Source organism: Corapipo altera, unplaced genomic scaffold (genome assembly GCF_003945725.1).
Source record: "Corapipo altera isolate COAL_440 unplaced genomic scaffold, ASM394572v1 0, whole genome shotgun sequence".
Classification (NCBI taxonomy): Eukaryota; Metazoa; Chordata; class Aves; order Passeriformes; family Pipridae; genus Corapipo; species Corapipo altera.
In genome coordinates, this window is record NW_020884872.1 from 38,460,745 (window position 1) to 38,488,014 (window position 27,270).

A 27,270-nucleotide genomic window follows, 5' to 3' on the forward strand; every position below is an offset into this window, starting at 1 on the left:
TTAGGGAAGTCCCAATAGTTGTGCATCATTCATTACTCAATGTGAATTTCACACTGAGCAGCATTTCACCATTGGAAAATAAAAATAAAATTTTTGTTCATACCACTACTTTGTTTGTATTTACTATATTAAAACTTTAATTACTTTGTTGACATTATCCAAACGTCTTTGGCTGAGACCAAGCTGCTGCATAGCATAGACGATTTTTCAAGCCAGTTGACCTTCAGGTTTCCCACTTCCATAAAAGCAGTTAAATTCAATGAATACCATGTGTGACAGTGTAATGTGTTCTAAACAGTGATTTTGAATAGTAGACAAAATTTTCATCCTGAAAGTGACATATTTTCATTTTCAATATAACAAATTTTCATTTACTTTACTTTTAAGAGGCAACTGTACCTACACAGAACAGTATGATAGAAGTACATATGAGTTGCAGAATACATATTCAGAATAGGTAATCATACATTTATATCTTTATTAGTTTCCTTCCTTATGTTCCCATAGGTTATGTACTTGAAAGTATTGTAGTATGTAGATTAGATAACCAACTTACTGACACATTAACCACAGAAACTAAGTTTTTTTGTGGAAAAGGGTCTGTTCAAACATTTTGGGTCTTCAGTTTATGGGTGTCGTGTAACTGGATCTCAGACAATTATTTTACCAAACAAAAAATCACCAATGTTTTTATAGGCTTCTTTACAACTTCTTTCAATTTATGAGCTGGTACATAATTAGGATTGTTAGAAAGAAAAAAAGGTCAAATAATGTATTTTTCCAACACCACAAAATTAATCAAACTAGTTATTTGACAAATATTCAGCTAGTGTTACTCCTCTACAGGGGTATTGTTAAGATTGATAAGGAGAGGTGATGACCAAGTAAACAATGTTAAAAGAGGTTTCCTTATACTTTTTCCAAAGGTTGCTTAAAGAAACAAGCATTATAGATATAATCTCAGTTCCACTGAATTTACAAAAAAAACTCTGGAGGAGTTCCATAGGGCCGGTATTTTATGACTTCACCCTCTAGAGCTGGGGTTGTCCTGCTCCCTTTTTTAGTTTTTTTGATGCATTTCTTTAAGAAGCAGGTCCTCAAACACGTTCTAAGGTACTTAAAACCATGTATGTGTGCTCACATGCACACCCACACACTGAGCACTTCTGAAATTAAATGTTCTAGCAGCCTAAAGAAAAACAAACAAAAAAAGCTCCTCAGTCCTTGACACCCTGCATTAAGGGTATTCTCTCCCCAGCCAGATTTCACAAGCATTTCCATTCCATCCTTCCCAGCACTCACAGTTTCCACAGCTACAAACACCGTTGCCTAGAATAGAATGAATAAAAGGCAATTATCATAATTGAAATGTACTACATTAAAATGTGTTTTATGGGAAGTAAAAAGCCATGGTAAAGTAGTTGCATTGTTCCTTTATTGTTCCCCTACCCCTTTTTTTTTTCCCCCCTTTGGAAGGAAGCAATTATTGTACCATTGCATTAAGAAACCACCCTAAACCTACATTTTCAAAGCATTAATAGAATTCTCTCAATAATTCCATCAGCCATATTGCAAATATTGTAATTGTGTATTGTGTAGTGCAATTGTATACATCAGTATCTGTACCCAGCTGGTGAGGTTCAGTGTTCACACTGTGCCTCCAGGTACAAGGTAAAACAAGATTACTTTTAACTACTACAAAGAAAGAAAAAGTCATTAAAAGTTACCAACAGAATAGCAATAAAACCATCACTCTAAACATGGAAAACTTTACACCTACCTTCTCAGGAGTGCTATACAAATAAATCATATCTCAAACTCTCTATTAAGTGAAAAATGTATTGGCCCTATTTTACAGTAGGGAAACATTACATACTGACACCTCTATTTTCACTTTATTTAAATATTTTTTATGACTCAAATGCTCAGCTTGAGACAGCTATAGCATGGATTTCCAGTGTGAGCTCCTCTTTCTACCAGCTTTATGAAGATCCATGAACAGCCATTACAGCTGAAGATAAGGCTTCTGCTACCGCTATACTGGTTACTTGCCTCCAGAAAAGGATGCTTGTTAATAGATCCAGCTGGAAGACATTTTACTAGTGTCAGCCCTCCCAGTCTCACTCTAATCAACTTGCAGATTTCTTCCACATCTAATAATTGCTGGCAAAGTTTTTCTAAAATTAAGATTTGTAACATGAAGAAGCCAATGAGTTAATTTAGCAATTCCCATGCTGCTTCTTGTCACCATGTTTATCGTGAGGGCTTGTTGGCACCCTGCCCGTTTCTATCCACATCTGCCACCTCAACTTTCAGACAATGTTAAGATGAAGCTGCTATAATCATTAATTTAATCATCAGCCATCACATCATAAGAAAAGCTATCGTGCATTTCAGGCTCCCACCAATGATTGCCTGATTGCCAGGAAGGTCTGTTAACCCACACAACTACACCTCTGAGCCACCAAGGATCATCAGACAAGTGAATTTTGTCTGTGACTTAAATTTACACTCATAGAATGTCCAGTAGAAGAACAAATGCTAAGGAAACCTCATGATCTTAATGCTGACACTATGTCTTTTGCCAAAAAAGCATTAACTTGTAGTCTATTACAATGAGAATTGTTGACGGATGTAATAGCTGACTTACTTATTTAAATTCATGCTCGGGCTTTCAACTGTTGTTTTGAAACCTTAAGTTGATTACCACACTGCATGAAGAAACAATTATAGCAGATTTGAATAACCAGCAAATGCACTTCCTCTGTCAGTGGGGAAAGAAGTAGCTAGGCTTTGTCTAACATAATTCCCATCAACACAGTTTGTTTCCTGAAGCAATTAAGTGTTAGCCTGTACTGCACCTGTGCAAATGAGACCGTCATGTTTGTCACAGTCTCTGTCATCGCATTCACAGAAATCGCCTGAAATGTACCATTCCTGGGGAGAACAGATGCACTTTCCACAGTGGCAGGAACCTGAAATCACAAAAATTATTACTCGCAGTCAAAGAGCACTGTCAGTTTCAGACTAGAAAACAACAACCCGCCACACACACGTGCACACATATGCACGTGTGCATATGCACAAAATTGCTGCCTAAGAGGCTATTACATAAAAGAAAATAATCAAGCTAAAAGTCTTTTGAATAAAAGGATTCTTTTGGTATGAGTTTGAGTATGGTGGAATGTTAGTACTAATGCTTTGATCCTGCTATTTCACTCAATCAAGACTCATATTCTTAAGCTTTCTTTTGGTTTCAGAGACCTACAATCAGGGCTTATCTTCCCAGTAACTGTTCTTTTTTTTTTTTACTAGAAAAGCTCAAATTGTCCCCAACCCACTGTTACTGAAGGCAATAAAATCACACCCAGGAAGGAAATAGGCCTTCTCATCTAAATTTAGGGGTGGGTCCACAAAAGACCAGCAATGCACAAGACTAATATTTAGACCCCCAAAATCCTCATCACCACAAAGAAAGTTTCTCTACCTCCCATGGAATTACTAATTAATTATTTGCTCTAGGTCATAAAGAGTTTGAGCACATAATAGCAGTTCAGCACTTGGCTTATTCCTGCAGTGTACACTAGTGCCCTTTGTTGGGAGAAGCTACTCTCCTCCTTCTCCATGATGTCAGGTCACAGCCCCACAGGGAAAGGAGAGACTCTATGGTGATGTTCAGGTGATGCCATAAGCCACAGAGCACCAGAAACCTCCCTTCAAGGGAAGACTTGGAGACATTCTTACCATCAGAAGAAGGTTCATGGCTCTGAATCCTAGAAAGTGACAATTACCCTCAGACAATCGTGTCAGGAAGACTGTAGCCTGAGAATGGGGTGAGACAGGCTTTTCTGCAACTAGAAGTGCCACTAGGAGATGGTAATTCCTTCTGGATGATTCCAAAACTTGAGTGAAAAGACTCAGCTTTTCAGATCCCATCTTCAGCATCTTGACCCTATACAGATTTCAGTACAACACCTACAACGCTAAGGTGGGGCTCTTAGTAACTGCTCACCAAAAATCTTGTTGTGAACCAAGCCCTAAGAAAAGGTTACATTAGAAAGCATTATTAAAAAAATCAAAGCCCCAAATAAATTATAGCAAAGGATACACACATAGTTTTCAATTATCAGAGGCAGAGTTAAAAAAAAATATCAGCAAATAAGCTGTTGACATTTAACAGAACATACTTATAAATTAGTTAAATGCAGTTGAAAATCCTAGCTTCCTGCAGTATTTTCAGAATGATTCCAATAAAAGTCACCAATGTACTTAATGCAATATTAAGGAAAAAATATATCGAAGGAAGCTTGGTTATGTCAGAATATAACCTAAATAGAATTCACAGGTTACGTAACAGGGCCTTAGCCAAAGCCTATAAAATTATGCTTTTCCATCTTTTCAGTTCTTTCAGACCTCTGAAAAAAATCCATAATGATGACCCTATTACACTTTTTTTTTAAAAAAAGTGCATCTCTTGATATCAACGAATTTTCCATAGGTTTTTCCTGTAAATACAGAAGTACCTCTGATCACTGACACTTAATTTTTGAAAACTTCATAACAGCCTCAGCAGAGTATCTAATTTTTAATTAAATAGGTAAATAATTTAATGTTTATTTTAAATTCACAAAAATTAACTTATTGCCTAATTTTAGGGAAATGTTTTAACTTGCAACATATGGAACATGTAAATATATTCAGGAAGAGCTAATGATTGGAACATTTGGGGATGGGAGTATTTGATTAAGCATCTACTTTTTCTGTGACTTCTGAGTATTGCTTACTGAGCCACCAGTACAGAAAATATTGACATACCCTACAAGGATAAAAAATGCCACTGTATAAAGAGGCAGTGAAGAATAGCATATATATTGCATGGTTGTTGTATAAGAGGTACACTAAGACTTACTTGAGGATAATTTAAACCAAATCTCTCTCTTCGTACAAATTGCAAGGTACAGGCAACAGAAAATAATGAGGAATAGTATGATAATTTTAGTGAAATTAAAGCAGTTAATTAGAGTATTACATTGTAAAAAACTTGAAGTGATTCTTCATAAACAGCACTGATGCTGCTACTGAGGAATGCCCTCAGTGTTTAAAACTATTTCGCAGAAGATACAGCAAATTTAACACCAAGTCAACCAAGGAAGATCAGGCTCCCTAATACAAAATCTGTTAGGGAAATGAATCAAGCCTTTTCCCTGAACAGAGTATGCTGCTCTGGGAGGCCCCTTAGTTTAATTAAAATGAGTCTAATGAGTTGCAGGGTGTTTCCTGGGATCCCAGCCAGATCCTCTCAGATGGGATTTGGCTCATTACCTTGCCTACATCCTGCACTGTTACAGTCGCCATATGCAGCCCTATATTTAATGCCAGGGAGACAGCAGTGGTGGGTGTTGCTGTTTTCCTTTGGAAGAACTCTTACTACAGGTGGCACAGTCAGAGAGCCAAGATTCTAAAAACAGACTAGGAATGTGGATGTCCAACTTTGCTTATATTAGCAGAGTGAAATGTTCTGGTAGTGTTCAGCAGTTATCTGCTGAAAACCAGGACTCCTCACAGTCCTACAAAAGAAGTTCAAGCTCCTCTCAATCCATTATAACACTTGCTTATCCTGGCTAGGTTTCCAGCAAAATTCACTTTTATCTGACAAGTAATCATTATTTTTTTCTCATTGTAATAAATCAGAAAGAACAATTTGCCATTAAGGTAATGCTTCACTAGCTATGAACAGTGTTTTAAAGTATGAGTATCCAGTAAGACATGATTTCCAGATACATATCTCAGCATCAAAAATAGATTTACCAAAAAAAAAGGAAAAAAAGGAAAAAAGGTTATAAATAATTACACTGTCTTTGCCTGTGATCCCCATCCTGCTCAGAGAAGAGGCAGGAGATAGTAGCCTGCTTGGATGTTTACTGACCACACAGAAATGAAGTTATCTTATGGAGGTATTTCTCTGCTGCAACAAACACATGTGACCAGCTGTTTCTACAATAAAGCTGCTATAGTACCTAATTTGACACTACTTTATTATATTGACTGTCCTCAGGGCAACCTTTCATCACACTGAAAGCTTACATGTGCTTGGGGTCCAAAGAAACTACCACTGTTGCTGAATATGGATTTAAGGTCACAGAATGCGTAAGGTTGGAAGGGACAATTGTGGGGTCATCTAATTCAACCTCCCTCATGAAGCAGTTAATAAGAGTATTACATTGCCTCTCTAGAGCACATTGAGCAGTATTGCATCCAGATGGTTCTTGAGTATCTCCAGTGAGAAAGACTCCACAAGCTCTCTGGGCAATCTGTTTCAGTGCTCGGTCATCCGCACAGTAAAGAAGTTCTTCCTCATGTTAAGGAACTTCCTGTGCATTAGTTTCCTCCCCTTGCCACTCATTTTATTGCTTGGAACCACTGAGAAGAGCCTGGCTCCATGTGTCAGGTTTGTGATTCCCAGAGGAAGTAAATGCTGTTCAACAAGAGAGCTACTGCTCTAGAAAATCTGGGCCTTTGGAACCTCCATTCAAGCAGTCATGTGTAAAAGCACTACCTGCCTGTTGCTGGTTACAACCTAGAGCAATTTTCAGGCTGCTTCAGATTGCATCAGTAACCAGATCCCAAACCACCCTCTGGACAGTATAGCCAGCAGGCAGAAAAAAAATCCTGGGTGTCTCTGCAAATTTCTGCCAGATTATCTACTCCCAAAGCCTCAGAGTAAATTGTATCCTTGATATACGGGCTCAAAGCTAATTGTTCTCAGAGTAAGACCCACTGGCTAGTGGGCTTTCAGCCATCCTTATAAAAAGGTAGTAGATAATACAAATATTTTAAAAATCAACATAATTTTTCATGCTTATATTTATTTAGAATCTCACATAGTGCATTTTATTTTTATTAAGAATATTCTCTCACCTTCATGGTTTATATAAAACATCACAGGGAGAACAAGACTAAGAGAAGAAAAGTTAACTTCTACAGTAAAATAGAGTCATTCCTTTTCTCCAACAACTCACCATTCTCTTACACATACGCTAATTTAAACACAGACACATCTGGAAAAAATAAAGAAACAATGCAACTTCCTCATTTTCTATGACATTGCATCAATTGGGGACAGAAAAAAACCCAAAATAAAATGAAACAGTTCTGCAGGAGAGAATTCCAAGTGATAATACAGATGGATGAAGGCCAGACTGGAAACCCTATTTAAATTTCCTCTGCACTGAAATAAAAGTTACCAAAGGGAAAACTGGAAATCTGCCTGATGTAGAAAGCTCCTAACTGTTTTTTTCCAACTGGTCCTCTGTCTATGCAAGGGACATACAAATAGAGGAAATGGCACATAAAATCTGGAGTGAGTGCATGGTAGCCTCCAGTCAGTCCCACCACCCATTTTTTGTCTATTCTCTTTCAGATATATTATATACAAAAATAGGCAATTTGCACTATGGGGGAGCTAAAAAGCACTCTTTCCATTAATGCAATTTCCTAGCCTGAAAGACTGCAAGGTAGGAACCTCAGAGAACAATTTCAGATAATTATCAGGATTTTCTAACTTTTATTCTTCCCTGCGGCATTTTTTTATAGCTGAACTGAAGCTGATGCAACCACCTGAATGAAAATTAGTAAATGGGAAAGTTTTCAGGATTCATTTGTGAGGGCTGCAGACACACACTTTGCTGCTGTGTTGGGGAGCAGAGTGATTAGGTATACCAAATGTTGCTGTTAAACACTCTCTTCCACTTACTGTTGCCCAGTATATTACATCTGTCATCTTCCCCACTGCAGTGTTTCTGCAGGTAGTGCCCCTTTCCCACAAACTGGATGGAGCATGAACAGTTAGTTTATAGTGTACAGCTATTCCATGAAAACCATCAGCTAAACAGATACAGAAAATTATATGCTACTAACAAAATTGCATAGGGGAGCAACATTGCTGAGTATGTACAGCCGCGGTGGGTGTTCGACAAAATGGATATAAGTGCATTACGGAGCCAAATATAACATCCTTTTAATAATGAGTACCTTTGAAAATAAAGGGCTATTAAACAACAACCCACTTCCATGCACATTAGTCTTCCAGAATATGATAGTATTCCTCTGGCACTGCACTGACATGAAGTAGCTCAGCTGCCAGTTCTTACCCTTCCCCGAACATAATATGCCATCCGCTGACTCGCAGAGACTTCTGCTCTCCTGCTCTGTCATGTTGCACTTCCTTGAGTGCTGGCACAAGTTTCCAAACCACCCGTCCTGGCAAATGCATCGGCCGCATGAGCAGATGCCATGGCCTGTAATGACACCAAGGTTGGTTATGACTAAGACAAGCAGAAACCGGTGACTGTGGTCACAGCTGAGATCACCTTCAGACCTGTGCAGTGTGGAGTGTATGTAATGGGACAGACAGATGGATGGGCAGCACTGCTTCCTGGCAGAGTGGCCTTCTTCAGCTTTCCTTCTTATGTTAAACAGGGTGCCCTTGTGATGTGCAGAAAACAAGTGAGGGAAAGGTCAAAGAAACTCTAGAACATAGGTCAAAGATAGACCCTAGAAGTTATAATTTATGCTTTAAAGACAGGGAAAAAAAGATAAAATAAAAATTTTTGAGAGTTGTTTGTAAAAAAATTAATAAAAAAGAAAAATACTTTTAAGAATAAACTGAGTAGAAAATCTGGCCAGGAAAAAGGGAAAAGTGACAACAAATGCAGACAAAAATATAGGAATGGAGAATGAAAAAGATAAGCAAAAAATGTGTCTCAGCCAGAATTTCATTTTTCAGCTTTGAATTACGTTTCTGCAGCAGAGACAAAATTATACATACCAGTGACTTTTTTTCCTACCCTACCTGCTATGTAGGGCGAGGGAGCAGAAATGAAAAGTCTGAGATAATTTGTGAGTATGGGCTGGGAAGAAGCAGTAGGAGTATTTGGCAAAGCATGGAACTGCAGGATGTGGAGAAGCAAATCAGCAATTTTGTTTTTCTGATTTGTGGACTTCTCATGAGCCAGCAGCACAACCTAATATTGTAAACTGGGAGGCAGCACTGGTAGAAGCCCAGAGAAGATACAAACCTTATAGTCTGCTCTAAGTGGAGTTCCTTCAAAGTTTACTGATGGCCAAATACTTTAAATTAGAAAACACTTTAAATTAGAAAAATACAGGGAGCTCCAAAGTCTTTTAGCTGTCATTTACAGCATCTAAATGTTCAAAATAATTTTTGTATCCCAGACTCTGTATTGGTGTTTGGGGTTTTTTTAACATACCATCTATACAACTTTAAATGATTTGTAACAATGACAGTGTTACTATGACAGTATTGCTACCCACTTCTGAAAATTGATAACTAGCAACCACAGAAGCTTGATGCCACTTTTGAAGCTTGATCCTAGTTTTAGAAAGGGAAACAAGGTCAACTATATGACAAATCAAAATACAAGAGATAGAAAACAAGCATATACTGATATGCTCCTTCCAGATAGATGTCATGCAACTGTAACTTAATGTATTAAGCTTCTGTCAGAGCATTTTTATGTCTTATTTATTTTTAATTAGTGACATATAGATTAGAATTGAGAATAGCTCTACCAATTAAGAGTAAAATATACAACTGGATGTCACTGTTGGAAAATTATTAGTGAAGATACAGATACTTTACTCATTTTAGCAGTGAATAGTACAAAATCTATGGTGATTTCATTGAGAAAATAATTTTGTTGGATTTTTCTTGTATAGTCATTATGTGTTACTGAATGCAGAGACTGATCATGTCTTTTAAGCCCTTACATCAGTCAAATAAAAAGGTAGTGAATAATCTATAAATTTGCTGCAAACAGTTTACAGTTTACCATATAAAATTTGACTTGCATTTTTCTGCAATGACCATTCTTCTCCTCCTTTATGCCATATAAATCCTCAAACCATGAAGAATTCTTTTGTCTCAAGTAATCCATTTTACAAAAATAATATGTATTCCTAGCTGACACTGGCTTGGGCAGCCGCAGCTCTTTGGGTGCCTTGGGATGTTGAGTATACAAGTGCTTTGCCCAGTGCTTGTTAACTCCTTGCTATCTCATGTGTGTGTGGTAGCCTGAGAAAAACTGTTTTACGTGATTTTGTTCTGTGTATCTTCCTTGCAAATCACAGAGCAAAGATAGTGTGAATAGTTAAATCAGTATTTTATCATGTAAAACAATTAATTTTGAGATGGATTTCTTCACTTAGAGATTTTTCTTTACTCCAGCTGTTCAGATTGAGAAGATTTACTGGAAAGTGTTGGTCTATCATAATTTAAGATTTAACAAAAAACCGTTAAAATCATAAAAAAAATTGTATCCCAATGCAATGGTTCTGAGACTAGAGATCTCCATTAATAAAAATCTATGTTAATGAACTTCTAAATATTTAACAAAGTTTAAACATTAATGTCCAATCAAGAATAAAGATTTTGATGGGGGAGAGGCAAAGGACAGAAAAAGATGATGCTAAAAATACTGTCATTTTGTTTAGAATTAAAACTCCAATAACCACAAGACTTAAATGTGAAATATGAATGCAGCAACAAAGCAAACTGTGACAGTTACTGGCAGGGGTGCATTATAGCCCAAGTCATCCCGAACCGAACAAGACTCTGGGATTAATTATTTCTTAACATGATTAGAAACAAAATCGTGTTGTTGTGGGAAATCAGTTTAGGACTACTAATGCAGCTGTTGTTGGAGTTCCTGAAAAACCTGCTTGATTATTTTGTAATACAAAAGGCACAACCACATGGGAACATCAGCATGATGAAAAAGGTGAAATAATCATCACAGAGGAAGCTGGTTCTTATATCTAGACTGTTTATAATCAGATGATGTTCCTGAAGGGCAAACTAAGGCCGGCCCCAAGCAAAATTTGGCACCTCAGGCTAGGAGTATGAAAAATTGCAGCACAATGTAGGATCCCTTATATAGAACACTCCAGTAAATTAAACAAATATTTCTCTCTGTATTTAAATGGAAACAGGATTTCCTTTTTTTTTTAGTTGCAGGACTTTCCATTATATTATTAACAGAAGAGAATATTAAACATTTGTCTGGGAGAGATATTTCTAAGTAAACAGGTTTCATTACCCTGCCAAAATATGCTAAACAAGTTGAGAAAAACATTACTGGAACACTGATTTTTACTTTTTAGTTTTTATTGAATACAAGGAGAATGTCATAAGACTGTAACAATTGTGAAAACTGCAGTTAGAGAAGCCTAATATAAATGTGAAGCAAAATACTGATTGTCTATTATATTTTCAAAGGAGGCCAGTTAGTATTGTCTAAGTCTAATAAGGGTGGACTGTGCCTCTAGTTTCATATAGTTCAGTAACACCTTCAAGTGAAACCTGCAGTGAAAAGGGCTGATGCCATCCTCATATGTATATAGCAGTAGAACAGTGACTAGGAACAGAATTAGAGCACTGATGAGATGAATATTAAAGTCATGCAACTCTGTGACATCGATGTTTGTAGAGATTTTTAAAACTTGGAAGAGTACTGAAAAGATGTAAAGAATTTAAAGGTTACCAGAATGGGAATTCTCAAACTACCAGAGAAAGACAAAGCAAGGGATAAAAGCTCATGCTGATAAAACCACTAAACCACTATAGACTAATATACAAGATTCAGCAAAAAAACCCCTTTGGGATTTAGAAATTAATATCTATTCATCACCTTAAATGTTGGTGCATTAGCAATTCCTTTACTGCTCATTTGAACAGAAAGATTAAATTAAAATGCTTTTATAAACCTAAATCACATTTTATGCTATCTGAAAAGCTAATGAAAATATGGTCTCTGTGTATCTACATAAAGTCTTGACTTTTCATACACCTACACAAATGTCTGGGTAACCAGGACAGAAATATGTAGGGCATTTAAAAGAAAAAATTATAAAGATTAAAATTAGTTAAGTAAAACTATAATAACTTAATACAGACTATACAACATCATTAATACCTATACTGGCTACATACTGATCCTTTTGAATTTATCTGTTGCTGCCCCTGGATGTGCCTCAGAGATGGGATGAAGCAGTTAAGCACAAGGACACAGGCATTGAATCATTAATTCTCTACTTAATGTTGTCAAAATAAAGCCCTAAATCACACTAGTTTTATGCCAGTTAGACTCTGACTTCTCCGTTACCTAACATAGATATTTTCAGTTTTGTTAGATCTAATTTCACTCAGTAAACACTTTTGAATGGTTGGTTTCTTTTTTTTGTTTTTTGTTTGTTTGTTTGTTTGTTTTTTCCTCTGGAGAATAAACTGCATTTCTCAATAAAAAATACCGTAATAAAATTTCTCTATTAAATAGTATAAAACATGTCTAGTGAATTCTGTGACAAGTATTCTGTGACAATGTTGTTCAGATTTCTCAGTCAAAAGGATATGGACCCTGCTCCAAAGACTTTTCAATAGAACAGGTGAAAAACCTGTCAGTAGGAAATAAACTCTTATTTTAACATAGAAAGGACCACAGACAAATTACAGGTTCAATTCAGATGCCTAGTGCCATTGGACATACCCTAAGGCACAAAGAACATCCTCATGATGGTACCAGTTATGCAAGAACACCTGTGTCCTTGTGGAGCCAAGCTGGGGTCAGGCAAGGGAATCCTGGGGTATCAGAAGTGATAAAAGGTGCTTTATTTTAGGTGTCTGAAGACTTTGCAATTATGTCCCACATAGTCTGAGAAGCCATGGCAGAGTCAGGAGCTGAATTTATATTTCTGAATTTTCATACCAATCACCGCCAAAACCTATCTTTGGGAGAGAGACAGGTATAGTTTTTCTCTCCTAATATGGTTTTTAGGTATGTGAGAGAATTCCATAAATGTCCTATATACTTCTATTTCTGTGGAGCATTATTAGTGCAAGAAACAAGGAAATTGTCTGACAGCAACTGTACCATAATATTAATACTTTGCTTAATGAAGTATATAATTAATCGTAACTGTCTCATTTTTATGGTCATAGTTTTATTGGTCCTCATAAGAACATGCTAGCTGAAAATATCATACTTCTGCTTCACTGAACAGATAACAAAAATAAATCTCATTCATGATTTCTGCAGTATGGACCTAGAACATTCATTAAAAAAAAATAAATAAATTATATTTTATGCTGTATATCTGATATTCCAAAAGAAGAAAAAAATGAACAGTATTTCCTCTGAATCCAATTACCTAGCCTGACTGGACTGTAATGAAAATTTTATATTAAAAGGAACATGACAATTAGGGGCAACTTATACCAATCTTTTGAGAGGGAATCTTATCATTGCACATCCTGGTGATGACTGTGCAACCCTAGAATCCATCACTAATTATAAGAATGTGATATGGAAGCTTCTGTCTCTGTTTTAAAAGTTTAAATCATCATAAAGCTGGGAATTGTGGCTTAAAGTATATGTATGCCTTACAGAATCCAGATTTTCCCTTGTTTTCTGACAATACCTAGAGATTCACACCAGAAATCTTGACCAGTGTGAATGATGTATGGATGGAAATGCGTTAAGTAAGCACCAGAAGAAGCACCAGAATGAAGTCAAAACCAGTATCTACATTGATAACCAACAACACCTTCACAGGAGTAAACTAGTGAATGTATTTCTTTTTCATATCAAAATTATATATCATGACTTGTTAGCAGAAGACTGTGTGCTCAACAAGAAAAGATGTCAACGCAGACACAGCACATAATTTGTGTCATTCATTTCCCTATAACCCCAGAAAGACCAGCATTGTCCTAAGAATGTAAAAAATTAGGAAGCACAGACAACAAGCATCAGACTTGCCTGAAGTTTACAGAGATGAAAGTAAGAAAAACTATGTCAAAAGGATCACCCTAACTTTTGAGTCCTAAATCATATAAAAGATACGTTTAAAGATGAACTCGTTGTTGTCAGTCAAGATGAAACAAAAAGACCTACTGAGAACTTGATGGGTGGCATCCCTTGTCTATAATCTGTGTCACACACAAGTGACTAAACTATTAAATGCAGACACTTTGAAGCTTGTATGTGGGAGTGAGAAAGTGAGTAAATTAAATTAATGAAAGGATGTGTCTGAGTCATGAAAATTAATTTACTCAGGAATTTTCTAAAAAAACTACTAACTTTCCCTCCCATAAATTCTCAAGTAGAGTTTTTGCAGTACTGTTGTCTTACACTTAGAGAAGAGAAAGATGTGAAGGCAAACCTGAATAAGGAGGGAAATATGAATTACCTCAGCATTTGCTCCAAGAATGTCATCTCCTTCAACTTTTATAAGCCTTTATACTACAACCAGAATTTAAAACTAATGAGAACCTTTTGCCAAAAGACATTGGTATAAACAAAAAAACTCTTTAATGTGACATAACATTACACAACTGGATTTTCTACAGTGTTAGGATTGTATTTTGACGAAAATTGTATTTTGATGTGCTGTGGCCAAAATGAACAGTTTAAAAGTCATCAAAGTGGGTTTTTTCACTTGAAAATAAAGAAACCAGACTTCTCAAGGTATTCCATTACCATTACCAGTCAAAGAACTGGTTTACTGGGATGATCAGAGTCTTATTTGTTTCTTATTATTGAGGACAGTGCAAACATCTATAAGTAAACATTAAAAGGTCTCATCAAAGTTGATTTTCTGATTGGTGGCCTACTATTTGAAGCACAGAATGATATACTGAGGTAATACAAAATTGAAGTATCCCTAAAAATATGCAAGAGCCACGTTATGAGTTACGTGTTATTAGTCCAAACCTTTGCTAGTGGTCCTTGTGTTGATCTTCAACCAACTTTTTATATTTTTGTTGAGTTTGGTTTTACTGTAGAGTTTTTAATCAGCACAATCCTACAGAACTTGTAGCATCCAGGGGACCCAAAAGGGCTTTTGTTTTATTCCTTTAATTGTTACTACTTTTCCATGACAAAAACTCACACCTAGGCCAATAATTGTCCAGAGAACAAATCAAAGCGAATGGAATTAAGAGCATTATCAAATCAATTTCAAATTGATCTTTACTGTTGTTCTGAGCTCTTGTTGTCTGCCTGCTCTTAATCCTGAAAGAGAACAGGACATAATGGACAACAGTCAACCCAGTGAGGTGGAGCAGCCAATGATGATATTACTGGAAAACATGATTGGACACAGTAGGGCAATAAATAACACTTGACAGCTCAGGACACATCTGCAGTGAGCAGCACAGCCTTAACCTCAGAGGGCGAAGAAAAGTATCTCTCATCAGGATACAGGACAAATAAATATCCATCCTGGTGTACATCAGTGGCATAGACTTGCCAAGAAAGAACTTGACATTCTTTGGTCACATGTGTGCACCAAAACGTCTTAACTTGCACAAGAAAGACTCAAACAACCAAGATAAGCCAAAGAAAATGTGATGTTAAATATTTCTGTGGATCAGCACTGCAATATACCTGGAAAAATCTTACATAATTGAAAAAAACTGAACTGTAGAGAATGGGCTTTTAGGTAGAACACACCTATCTCAAAAAAGCTGCATGAGACATCTCGTTCAGCTATTGCTTAATAAGTCTCTGTACAGAGGCATAGACAAAGGAAGGGGAACACAAAGGAAGGATCTGGAAAGCAGGTCAAGGAAGGTGAGGCTCCCCCTCTGTTCTCCCACCTGAACTAATGTGTCCAGCTCTGGGGTCCTCAGTACAAGAAAGACATGGACGGATCTGTTGGAGCAGGTCCAGAGAAGGGCCACAAAAACGGTCAGAGGAATGGATCACCTCTCTTATGAGGAACGGTTGAGAGAGTCGAGATTGTTTAGCCTGGAGAAGAGAAGGCTCTGGGGAGACCTTACTGTGGCCTTTCAATTTTATAAAGGGAGAGTATAAGAAAGAGGGAGAGACACTTCAAGGTCTGTAGTCACAGAACAAGGGGTAATAGTTTCAAACTGAAAGATAGTAGGTTTATCTTGGACATAAGGAAGAGATTTTTTTATGAGTAGGGTGTTGAGACACTGGAAAAGGTTTCTGAGAGATCTGAATTTCCCACCCTTGAAAATTTTCGAGTCCAGGGTGGATGGGGCTCTGAGCAACCTTGTCTAGTGAAAGGTTCCCTGCCTATATCAGGGAGGGGTTGGACTAAATGATCTTTAAATGTCCCTTCCAACCCAAATCATTCTATGATTCCATAATAATATGAATCAATTTCTAATAGCAGAGTGTTATACTGAAATCTATGCTGAGTTCTCTTGCAACCTTTGTGGAGACATAGTGCCTCTATTCCTGGTATTGCACTGATGGACAGATGAATTTTTTTAGGGAATGACTCACTACGATCATACAGAAACATGGTAATAGGGTCTCACTTGGTTGTATCCTAATTTATCATATCTTTTGCCTCATGTCTTTCTACCATTGCATGGACAGCTGGTCTTGAAAGCAAGCTATTAATCAATCTCTGATGGTCAGAGAAAGCCAGTAACAATTCTTATTCAAATCATTTAGGTTCTCATTCGTGTTTCTCATTTCAGCATGTATTCAATATGAAAGCACTGGTGGTGTTTCTTTGTGCTTACCAGCACTCAGTGCTCACTGTCAGACCCTGCACATTCACAGAGTCCAGCTTATAATTCTCCAAAGATAGATTTACTGTCAAGGGCTTATGTATTGACAGTGATTTCCTAGGTAGCAACAGTGGTAGAAAAATAGTAATGAAAAGAGGACAAGAAAAGAGGAAGGAATAAGCGGTCAGCAAAAGGTGTCAAGAAGTTCAGGCTGAGATGGAAGCATGGACAAACCCAAAAAGAGGAGAGGGAGATATGTTTGCAATTAGTGCAAAGTTCATGAGAGAAGTTCGGTGAATAGATAAGTTGCAAAATAAGGTTAAAATTGGTAGAATATCCAAAAAAGAGAGATAGGCGAAGTATGGTATACCAAAGGAAATGTTCAAAATGTTATCAGGAAAGAAAGGGATAGCCAAGCAAAACATCTGACTATTACTAAAGAGTAGGGTGAAAGCTATCAGTAACATTAGAGGCTCTTGAGGATCTGAAAAGGAAAACAGTGACAGAAATTCCTACATTTGGTCAGAAACTGTGGGAAGAGACATTTCAACGAAACTGCAGGAAAGATGAAGTCAGAAAACGAGTAATGAGTAAATGGTTCATATTATGAGATTGAAGGTGAGGGGAGTTCAGTTGCTAAATGATGAGTGAACACAAACCTGCAACTGACGAGGACCCTCTGAAGATAAACATTTCTGTACTTAGTGCTTACACCTAAATAGGTGCTCCCCTTAGTTATTGGGGTGTGAGGTGGCCTCTTGAGGTAGGTGGATCAGAAGCACAGACAGACACTGGATGGTCAAAAAAATAATGTTTCAGGATCTGACAGTAGCAAAAAGAAAGAAGGAAAAAAGTAGAAAGAATTAAAAAAAAAAAAAAACTAAGGAAAGAAAGAGAGAGAGAGAGGATAAATGAGGGAAGGAGCCATTTCAGGGCTCCAGCAGCAAAGAGAAGGAAAACTGATGTATGGAAGAGAACTGCATGATTAATTTGAATCTCAGTACACTTCATGTGGAAGAACCAAAAAAGTGCAAACAAAGAAACATTTCAGTGGCATGAAAACAGAACCAGAGGAAGGGGAAACCAGTTCTTAATCTGTAAAACAATGAAAGAAAGAATTAAATCATGCAATAACAACAACATGAGAACATACTTCAAGGAGTAAATTACAACAAAAACTAGAATAAACTTAAAAGATCTCAAATTGTATTTATAAATATAATAGAACAAGAAATTAAATACCAATATTACAAAAATAACCTGTCTCTCTTTTGTATTTGTTGCTCCAAAATGAGGAAAATAAGCTTAAAGCATATGGATTGTAAATAGGCAATTTAGACAAAAGGAGAGATTTTATTCAGGTAAAAGTGTGATCTAGACTGTCTTGTGAACAGTACAAAATTGGACACTGGCTCAGGTGTTGAGGTGATTATTCATTTAAGTGTGAGGTGCTCTAGCCAGCATCAAAAATCAAAATTATCTCTGTATCCCTCCTAAGAAGGAAGAATGGAATTCTTGTCTATATTTTTCAAAATGTGCAATATCATTAGCAATATTAGCACTGAAACACTGTTGTTGAATAATGTAAAATCTGAGTGATATTAAGAGAAGAGACATTTTTAAGCATGAATGATAATGAATTTTGGTTCCCAACTATTTAGTTGATAATAAATATGACATAGCTTTTCAGTGCTTTTCTGCACTTTTATGTCCTTTATACAAAATTAAATTTCAAAATTATTCTTTTCCTAGACATTCCTATTACTCTGCATGTTATAAATTATTATTATGGCTGTTTAGATATTCAAATCACAATTTTCTATATATGTCTACATTCTGCATGGAAGACAGCATGAAGAAATATTTGCTGTAGTCAAAACTGTTAATGTACACAAGGATCACAAAACAGTACGTTTTTTCCTACATAGAAACAAGGAATATAATACAATGTGTCATTGTTCATACCAACTACTTTATCAATATTTAGAATCAAAGAATCATTTTAAACATAAAGCCAGTAAGATCTAGAATGACAGCAGTTAAGATAAATACTACTCACCTCCTTTTGAAATACCATATGGCATATATATATTTACATATCCAAACCTACCTGAGTGAGATTTTCACAGTCAACACTAAAATAAATCATCTTCATCTACAATTACTATGATACTGTCTCTCAAACATTTTAGATTCTTTCACGATATATTTTATGATTTTTTTTAGAAAACATAGTCACTGTCAGTGACTATGAGACATTTAATTTTTTTTCTGGTCATTAATACCTTTAGGTATGTTACAACATAGCGAAACATCAGGTGTACTAAACACAAAGTAAAATTACCTAATATTTCAGGTTCTTCTTCAAATGTCTGTATTCTTCTCTAATGGACATTGATGGAATTTTGATATACTACAGTACTTATATTTATGCCACTAATTTTATTTAGTTGACTTCAGTGTTATTTCTGAAGTCTTAAAATAAATATTCACTAGCATATTCAATATTTCTGGAAATTGTTTCTTACAAAAATCTGCAGTCTATCAATAATAATTAATGATGCCAATCGTATATAGTGACATTATGTTATAAAACCAAGCAGAACAGAAAGTTATAAACTGTCAAGATTTAGTCATGTTATCATTATTTTATGTTATGTTCTTATTTTTATTAAGTGAACACATACCCCCACAGACATCTCCTTCTGCATTTTCACACTGTCGATCATCACATTCACAGTTTTTGCCATGAACTCTGTTGTCTCCTGGAGGGAAACAAGTGCATTGGCCGCATTCACATCTCCCTGTAAGAATAAACAGTTGATAGAGTCATGATTTCAGTGAAGTAAAATAAATTAAATGAAAACCCAAATTTATTCTACACTCTACCCCCCAAGACAAACTACAAGTCACCCTGTATTAGTTGAAGTGTGCACTTAAACATGATTAAAAAAACCCAAATCAAACAAAAACATAGCAAACCAAAACTATTCCTCCTCCATGGCAACCAGAAGGACACTGTTATATCTTAGTGGAAACAGCAACAATAAGGAATCATTGGCATTGCATGGTTTTCATATCTGAACTTCGTATAACTAATGCATAATTAAGCTCTATAATTGATCTAAAATATTTACCACATACCTCAGAAACTTCAATATTAATGTGATCAAAATTAAATAGTCTCCACACAGAGTTATATAAGATGTTCTCTATTCATGCAGAAACATAACTCATCAAATACTCTGTCAAGCATTTGAAAAGCAAAAATGCCTATAATTTTTCTTGTCTAGATCTCAGGAAACAGAAGTCAAAAGCACAACCTTTGTCAGTGTCTCCCCTTCCATCAACCTATTTACAGGAGAGCTCCTCGGAGCTTAAAAGGTCAACGGATTTATCCAAGCTCCAACAGATCTTCCAAAACCCTCAGTGCTGAAAGTGCTAGATAGTCAGGTGTGAAAAAAATTAATATCAAGGACAGTCTTATATTACATATATCTGAGACAATCTCATTTCAGGTAACATTGGCCCTAACTTCTAAGGGTTTGCCTCTGTATGTTTTTAAACTGTTTTAATGCAATACTGGTGTGAGAATGTTCTAAATATGACCCAAATCATGGACCAAACTAATACATTTGATGAGAAAGAATATTATATGTAATATAATGGATTAGGATGCAGAAAAGCCTGCTCCTCTTGATTTAACTTAATCACAGCATCAGTGAGTCTCAGCCTGGGCCTGCCCACTGCTTTACTGACTGAACCCAAATTTACAGCAGGAGTAAATATTGCTAGAAATTAAAAAACAATTCTCCAAGTGCAGCCTTTCATTATGTAACCAGATAGTTAACCACACACTACATTAATTTTTTTAGCATTTTCGGAAATATTTTGCTGAATGAAAACCTTAGTGGAGGTTTTCTAACTGTAAGTTTTGTGACAATAAAACCTTTTAGGTTAACCTACTGGCAGATAATTCTTAATATCTTTTTTCCATAATGTAAATTTATTATATTTGTTTGGGAGGTTTTGGTTTGGTTTGATTTTGTTTTACTTAGGTGTGTGTTTGTTTGTTTGTTTTTAACAGTCTAATTCAGTTGGAGTAGTGAGGGATCTTATTAGTTATGGAAGAAAATTCTCAGTTCATTTTACAGAGGATCCAAGCCTCAAATACACTTTTGAGGTGACTTTCGATATACCAGAATTCAATCTAGAAGGACATAAAGTGCAAGAATTTTTAAAAAGTCATGCTGATAAAGAGAACTAGAGTAAATACTTCATGATAACTTTATGATATACATAGTTTAAAAACTATGTTGTATTGGCAATTATATGGGGATATTCATTCCAGAAAGAAACTTATAGGAAGTGAATCTACTACATCACTAAATACAGTTGTGTTTAGTAATCATGTCAAAAATTAAGATATGATTGTCTACAGAATTGATGTTGTTTGTCTTCATTCTCTTAGCTGTAACTATTTGTCAAGGAGAGCCAAATTAGAAACTGAAAAAAAATAATTCCTTAGTACTTAAATATACAGAGAATTTTAATGAGTCTAAGTTGTCACTATTTAGGGCTCTCATGGTCTCTTTCTATGCGTCCACCTTAGACAACATGGTTGTTTTTACAAATATGTCACATCACGGTGTCCCAAAGAACAACCAGTCACCCATGGGCAGAGAAGTACCTGATGAACAGGACCCATCTGCTGTGAAGACTCTATAAAATAAACAAAAAAGAGTCTTTAACAGTGGTATCCTGGCCAGTTATTGCTATAATAAAGAGGACGCCTGAAGGATAATAAAATCAGTTTAAGCAAAAGTTGCTTTGATGAGAGGAGTCATCAGAGATGGAAAATCCTCCAGAGGAATGAGCAAAGGAAGGCCCTGTAATGAGGATTCTGTGTGTTCTGTAATTAAGCATTATCTTCTGTAATGCTTAATTTAATAAGCCAGAATGACCTGAAAGCCCAGTGGTCAGTCACTTACGCTGCAATGGGAACAGGTTCCTCTCAGTCCTTGCTGCAAGTAATGTTTTTTCATTTTATGTAACGTGCAACAGTTTCACCAGCAGAAAAATGGAAGGATGCCCATCCCCAGACAGATAGGGCACATTTTTTCAGGTAAGAGATACAAGCTCAAAGGGAATTTAGGTCTTACTTTCTCAGTCTTCTCAGCTAATGAACAAAACACAAACACATATATTCAAAAAGCCTGATTTCCTTGTTAATATTGGTGCCTCATGTTTTATTTTGCCTGGCTCCCACCTAAGTTCAGAGTATGGTTTAGATCATCTGACTGCAGACATCAGCAGAACTGAAAGCATCTTGAAAACAGACAAAAACCTCAGTGGGCAAGCGCTCTAGAAAAGGATTTCTGATTTCTCTGAACTATTTTTTGACTTTTAAATATTCAAAGATACAGTTATAGTAGCTTAGTACACTGCTGCTGAAATTGATACACAAGTTATAAATTCCTTTACTTTCACACATGTTAAAAGATAAGCACTAGAAACAAGGTTAATTAATTTAGTGGTGACACTTAATAATTGCAACTTTTTACTGGCTTCAAAATAATATATTGCCTCCAAAAGTACTGAGATTTTGGTTAGATTGTGTAAGGTAGGCTCACTCTGAGGAGATAGTTTAACCAAGAATTAAAGTCCTATTGATTCTGAACAGCTAACTACATAGGATATATCTGCTACTGAAATATCAGAAACCACACCTTATTCTGTGATGTTCTTCTCTTAGTTATTGTGATAAAACACTTACCAAACAAATTCAATCATTCAAAAATAATTTGAAGCTCGCATTATACTGAAAAGGATAAGTACCTGACTAAACATACTCTTTCTTTGTATAGAATAATGTGTTTACCATAGCAACCTGATTATGCAGGGAAAGCCAAACATATCCTAAATTCTCTTTAAATTCCAGGACATACAGAAACAATTAAATACAGGATTACTATAATATTCTGCACCTTCTCTACCTTCTTTGCAAGAGCTACACTTGAGTAAAAAGAAATCAGTTGACCTCAGACATTTTACAGCAAGTGGTATCCACTCCTCCTAGCTAAACAAGGAGAGTAAATGTCATAATCTGATGGCTTCAGATGAAGGGAGCTTTATGATGGAGGTTGTATTAGCTATTAGCATTGAAAAGCTTAACCTACCTATTGCAATGCAAGGTTCTAAGAATAGAATAATTATACAAGACATTTATTTGCCCTCAGTTTTAGTATTTTCCCACACTTTTTCCTCCCATTGATGTCAGAAGGGGTATTAAATTATTCCTAATAATTGTTAGCACTTGAAGATTTAAAAAAAGATCAGTTTAGGTTGGGGTTTTTTGTTTTTAAAAGGGAATTAAGGTGCCATATCTCATCAAAACACATTAGTTCACTAGATAACTGACTCTAGAATTCTAAAAAATGCCTTTTGATTTTATTCACCATTTACTACAGCATTTTTTCATTCCTCGTGTCCAACATTTGTGAAAGCATAACTAAAGTAAACAGTGCCTAGATTTACATTAAACCTGCTCCCATGCAAACTGCTGTGACCATTAGCTGCATGCATTCAAACCAATTTCCAGCTGCCTACATAGACTGACGGAAAATCTCCTTTGTACAGGTAATTTTCATTTTAAAAGACTGTGTTAGAAGTATATAATTTGTGTAATAAAGCATTTTTACCCTGTTGTTGCCAGTAAAATTATCAGGAAGAAATAGTAATAGCTTTGAATGTAAAAATAAACACTGAATATAATAAGATTAATAAGATGTACTTCATTGCCTTTTCCTGTCTATAACTCTACAATGTAAAGGATTTTTCTGGGCAGGATGCTGAATTTTTATCTTCTAAATGAAAACAAATAAATAAAGTTATTTTTAATTATTTTTTTCTTTCTTTCTTTCTTTTTTTTTTTTTTTAATGTGTAAGAAATACTGTACCAAATTGCACTGAGAATGTGCTAAAAGCAAACCAGGTTCATTGTCATCCTGGAAAGATGGTGTTCCAGGCCAATGATAAACAGAAGGGAATGTGCCTTTAGGAAGGACTTTTCTGCCCCATGGCTGTCCCAGGCTTAACATCTGAAAGCATTGCCTACCAGAAATTGCAATTTCTTTGTTATCAAGTAATCTCAAGCAACCTGAGCACATTAGGTAAAGCTGATGTGTCTTTCTGCCAGTAGAACTCATTTCATTGCTGGATGTGAACAAGATGATCTAAAATAATGTCCAGAAATGGCAAATCAGAGAAGAGGGGTTGGAAGATTTGTACAGAAGATCATAAAGTTTCAGGGGACATAGTGGATGAGGGGAAGTAGATTTGACCAAAGGAAGTAATACCATATAGCAGCTTCAGGTAAGGTAAAAGAAAATTCATTGGTTGAATGGTGGAAGAAAAAAAGACCAGTAAAGGGAATAAACAGTACCACAAAATGGGTAAACAAAATGCAGTGCTTGCCAAAAATAGGGCGGACAATATCATAATGTCTTGTTCAGTCAGAGGTGCTAAGAGTACACTCCAGCTGAGCTTGATCAATGTGGAGAAATTTAGACTCAAACAGAAAACAAATACAGACTTCTCAGTAGCTATGCATCATGTGTTCTGCATGTCCTACTCCCAAAATAGCCTGGAATTAATTCCCACACCTAGAATGGCTTTAAAAAAAATCATATAAAAATATTGTACTGACTAGACAAAAAAAAAATCTGCCTTTTACACAGAGGAATCCTTTATGTTTAAAATGCTGGCAATTCTTAGATCTGGTTGGCTGGATAGTTTATAAGGTGCCAGAAAAAGTGAACCTTTGAAAGCATTTTAAATACGTGCAAAAGTGTCCTTAAAACCTCTTTAAACACATGAATATCTGACTGATTTCACCCAAATGATGAAAATCGGGGGATTAGCTTCTTGCATGGATTTTAGGTGAGCAAGATAAGAATCGTGTCACCTGTAGTTTTTAGCTGTGCTGGGAAAAAATTTCCTCTCCTAAAAAAGCATTATGAACTTATCTCAGTACAACTTACAAGAACCACAAAGGATTTCCTTCCTTAGTCTGCACAAGATTTCTCTATTAGGTTGTTGCAGGTTTGAGGTGGAGGGCTTGTTTTTGTGAAGATCTTTTGAAAATTGGGTGAAAATTGTTTTCCACAGAATGTTCAAGCAACAAGCCTTTTTTGTTTTTCTGCAGTACATTATAAAAAAAATTTTGTGCATTTATCTCCCCATACCTAAGAAAAAAACATTCTGCAATTATTAAATAAACTACTTGTTTAGATTTGTTTTGGGAACTAACTTTCTGTTTCTAGATCAGTATACTGAAAGCAAACATGCCTTGAGTTACTCATAAAAAGAGATTATTTGCAGCATGACTGACCCAAGACCTCAACTAAAGATATAAAAGCTCCAGAGAAGAGCTTAGCTGAATCATACAGACATAAAGTGAAATGAAAATTGCTTTAATAAATCTAAAGTAATTTCCAAACTTCAGATTTTTGTACTACTTTTTTTTCAAGAATTTTATACACTGAAGCAACTTTTAACATCAAGTTCTGGGATTTTTTTTAAGTAACATCAACAATAGCTGAAACATCTAGCTGGCTTAAATATCTGTATTTTTCTTAGTCTTACTAGTCACCCCTCAACTGCAATAACTGCATCATCTACTACATTCAGCACTATCAACAGGGCTGAAATAACTGTATTCAAATATTATGATGTAACTATATCATACGATTTGAAGACTTGTAGCTATAGCTGGTAAAATTTATTCCAGATTGCATTATCATCTCACCTTAGGTCCATACGTGACTTCAAAGGCCAGGGTACTTTCACTAAATACTTTTACTGTTACACTTGTTTTTATTTTAATTTCCATATCACACTTGAAAAACCTATTCCAAACCTGTGTTAAACTCTCAGTGACACAGGGCCAACCAGTATTACATGGAACATCAAAATCCCATGTGAAAGGGCTGGGAAGAGTTTGAAAGGCTTTACAGGTGTGTGCAATGCAGTGATGTCATGGTGGCTCTGGAGATTTTATGTGTACAGCTTCTCTTATCCTTTTCTTTTAGGAGTGGATACTTAAACTCCCATGTCTACTTATCACCTACACTCAGTGTCTTGTAAAGGCTGTTGGCGCAAATATTTGGCCTAAAAAGCACAGCAGCAATTCACAAATTAGGAAATTCTTTTGTTAAAGCTTCCTGAGAGTTTACACTATTGTATGTATGTTTTATGAAGTTGTTCATTAGCACAAAATACCCAACCGTCCATCATATAATGAGGTGTGTGGGTATTTTCTCAGACAGAAAAGGTATGTTTCTTTTAATCTTTTACAGACTTAATTGCTTGATGATGTGAAAGAGCACTAAAAAATTGTCTGACAATTCAGTTTTTTCATAAGGGGGGACAAAACACCCCAAAACACAAAAAACAAGTAACCCTAAGATAAAAAAATCTCAAGTAATAAAATTATGTTATCCTAAACAACAAAACTCTCACAACAGCACAAGCAATCGAATATCTAGTATCGTAAAAGCAAGTGTTATGCAAGAGCAATTGCGAATGGCTCAGACTTGCCCCCGAGCTTTAGAACACACACCATGTATGACTGGAAGCCTGATTGTACAGTTGGCATATGGCATCTGAAGTAAATGCTTTTTCCTTGTGACAGCCTTAGAGTGAAATACTTCTTTAGATAATTCCACTCGATGGCACCACTTTACAGATTTAGCATCAGATAGTCATTTAAAGCTCTTGCTGATCAGCACTACTGATTTGTATCTCCTTTTCCAGGCTGCCTTTCTTTTTTCTTTTTTTTTTTTTATCTCCTCCCTCTCTTAAACATTTGGATAAGAAACACTGCTGCATTGCTAGTATCCTTTTCAGATTGTTAATTTGATACTTGCGATCATCATCAAGCTGACATGCCTCCTCCATCTGCCTGCTCTCAGTAGCACTGCTTTGAGGATACACTCCTTGAAGGCTGTTATTGTGTTTCTGCATGGTCGACAGGGAATTTCTAGAGGAGTTCCAGCAGCCAGCAGAGGAATCATCAAGAACACCCCTGCCCACTTTGCAGGAGTAGGATTTTAGTTGTATGCATCACTTTTCCTGGTGACATCTTCCTCAGGTTCTCCCATTTGGGATGCATCCTTGACAATTCACTCACTATATTAAGGAGACAAGTAGGACTATGAAGGTAATTCTCCGTTCAAAAGAAAGGTGATAGTCAATATCGCCACACAGAGGAGAGATGTGTGAAGAAGACGAGAAAGAAGGTGGCAAAACACTTTGTAAAGAAATGTGTTGTTAAGGCAGAGAACAGTGGAAATTGAAGAGGAGGAGAAGGAATACTTTGGGGAAAAAGAGAAAAACTAGACAGCATAGTAAACATCACCAAAGATGTACAAATCCTAGAATTCAGCGAGTCATCATCTGATTTTTAACTCCTCTTCCTCTCCTTATCTCTTTTCATCTTTTTCCCTCCAAAATGCTTTCAAGAACTCAAACTATCAAGAAAAACTACTGTAAAGAGATCCAATAAATCAAGCAAAGGAAACACATTTTACTAAAAGCATTTTACTAAAACTAACATCTCCATAGAATATTAAGAATGAAGTTATGTTTGATTTAAAGGATCTGACCTGGAAATGCTTTCCCTTCACCTCGACAACTATCAG

At 36.0% G+C, this 27,270-nt stretch overlaps 1 protein-coding gene across 1 annotated transcript in view; it reads right to left on the reverse strand.

Moving 5' to 3' along the window:
- Positions 1 to 170: 170 nt before the first annotated feature.
- ITGBL1 (integrin subunit beta like 1) overlaps positions 171 to 27,270 on the reverse strand; it is a 142,025-nt gene continuing 114,925 nt past the window's right edge. Inside the window, exons 8-11 of the mRNA XM_027644448.1 lie at positions 19,255 to 19,371; positions 8,151 to 8,297; positions 2,862 to 2,975; positions 171 to 1,329 (exon numbers count right to left, since the gene is read on the reverse strand). Coding sequence (XP_027500249.1) covers positions 1,238 to 1,329; positions 2,862 to 2,975; positions 8,151 to 8,297; positions 19,255 to 19,371 — 470 coding nt within the window. The 3' untranslated portion in view covers positions 171 to 1,237. The remainder of the gene's footprint in view (positions 1,330 to 2,861; positions 2,976 to 8,150; positions 8,298 to 19,254; positions 19,372 to 27,270) is intronic.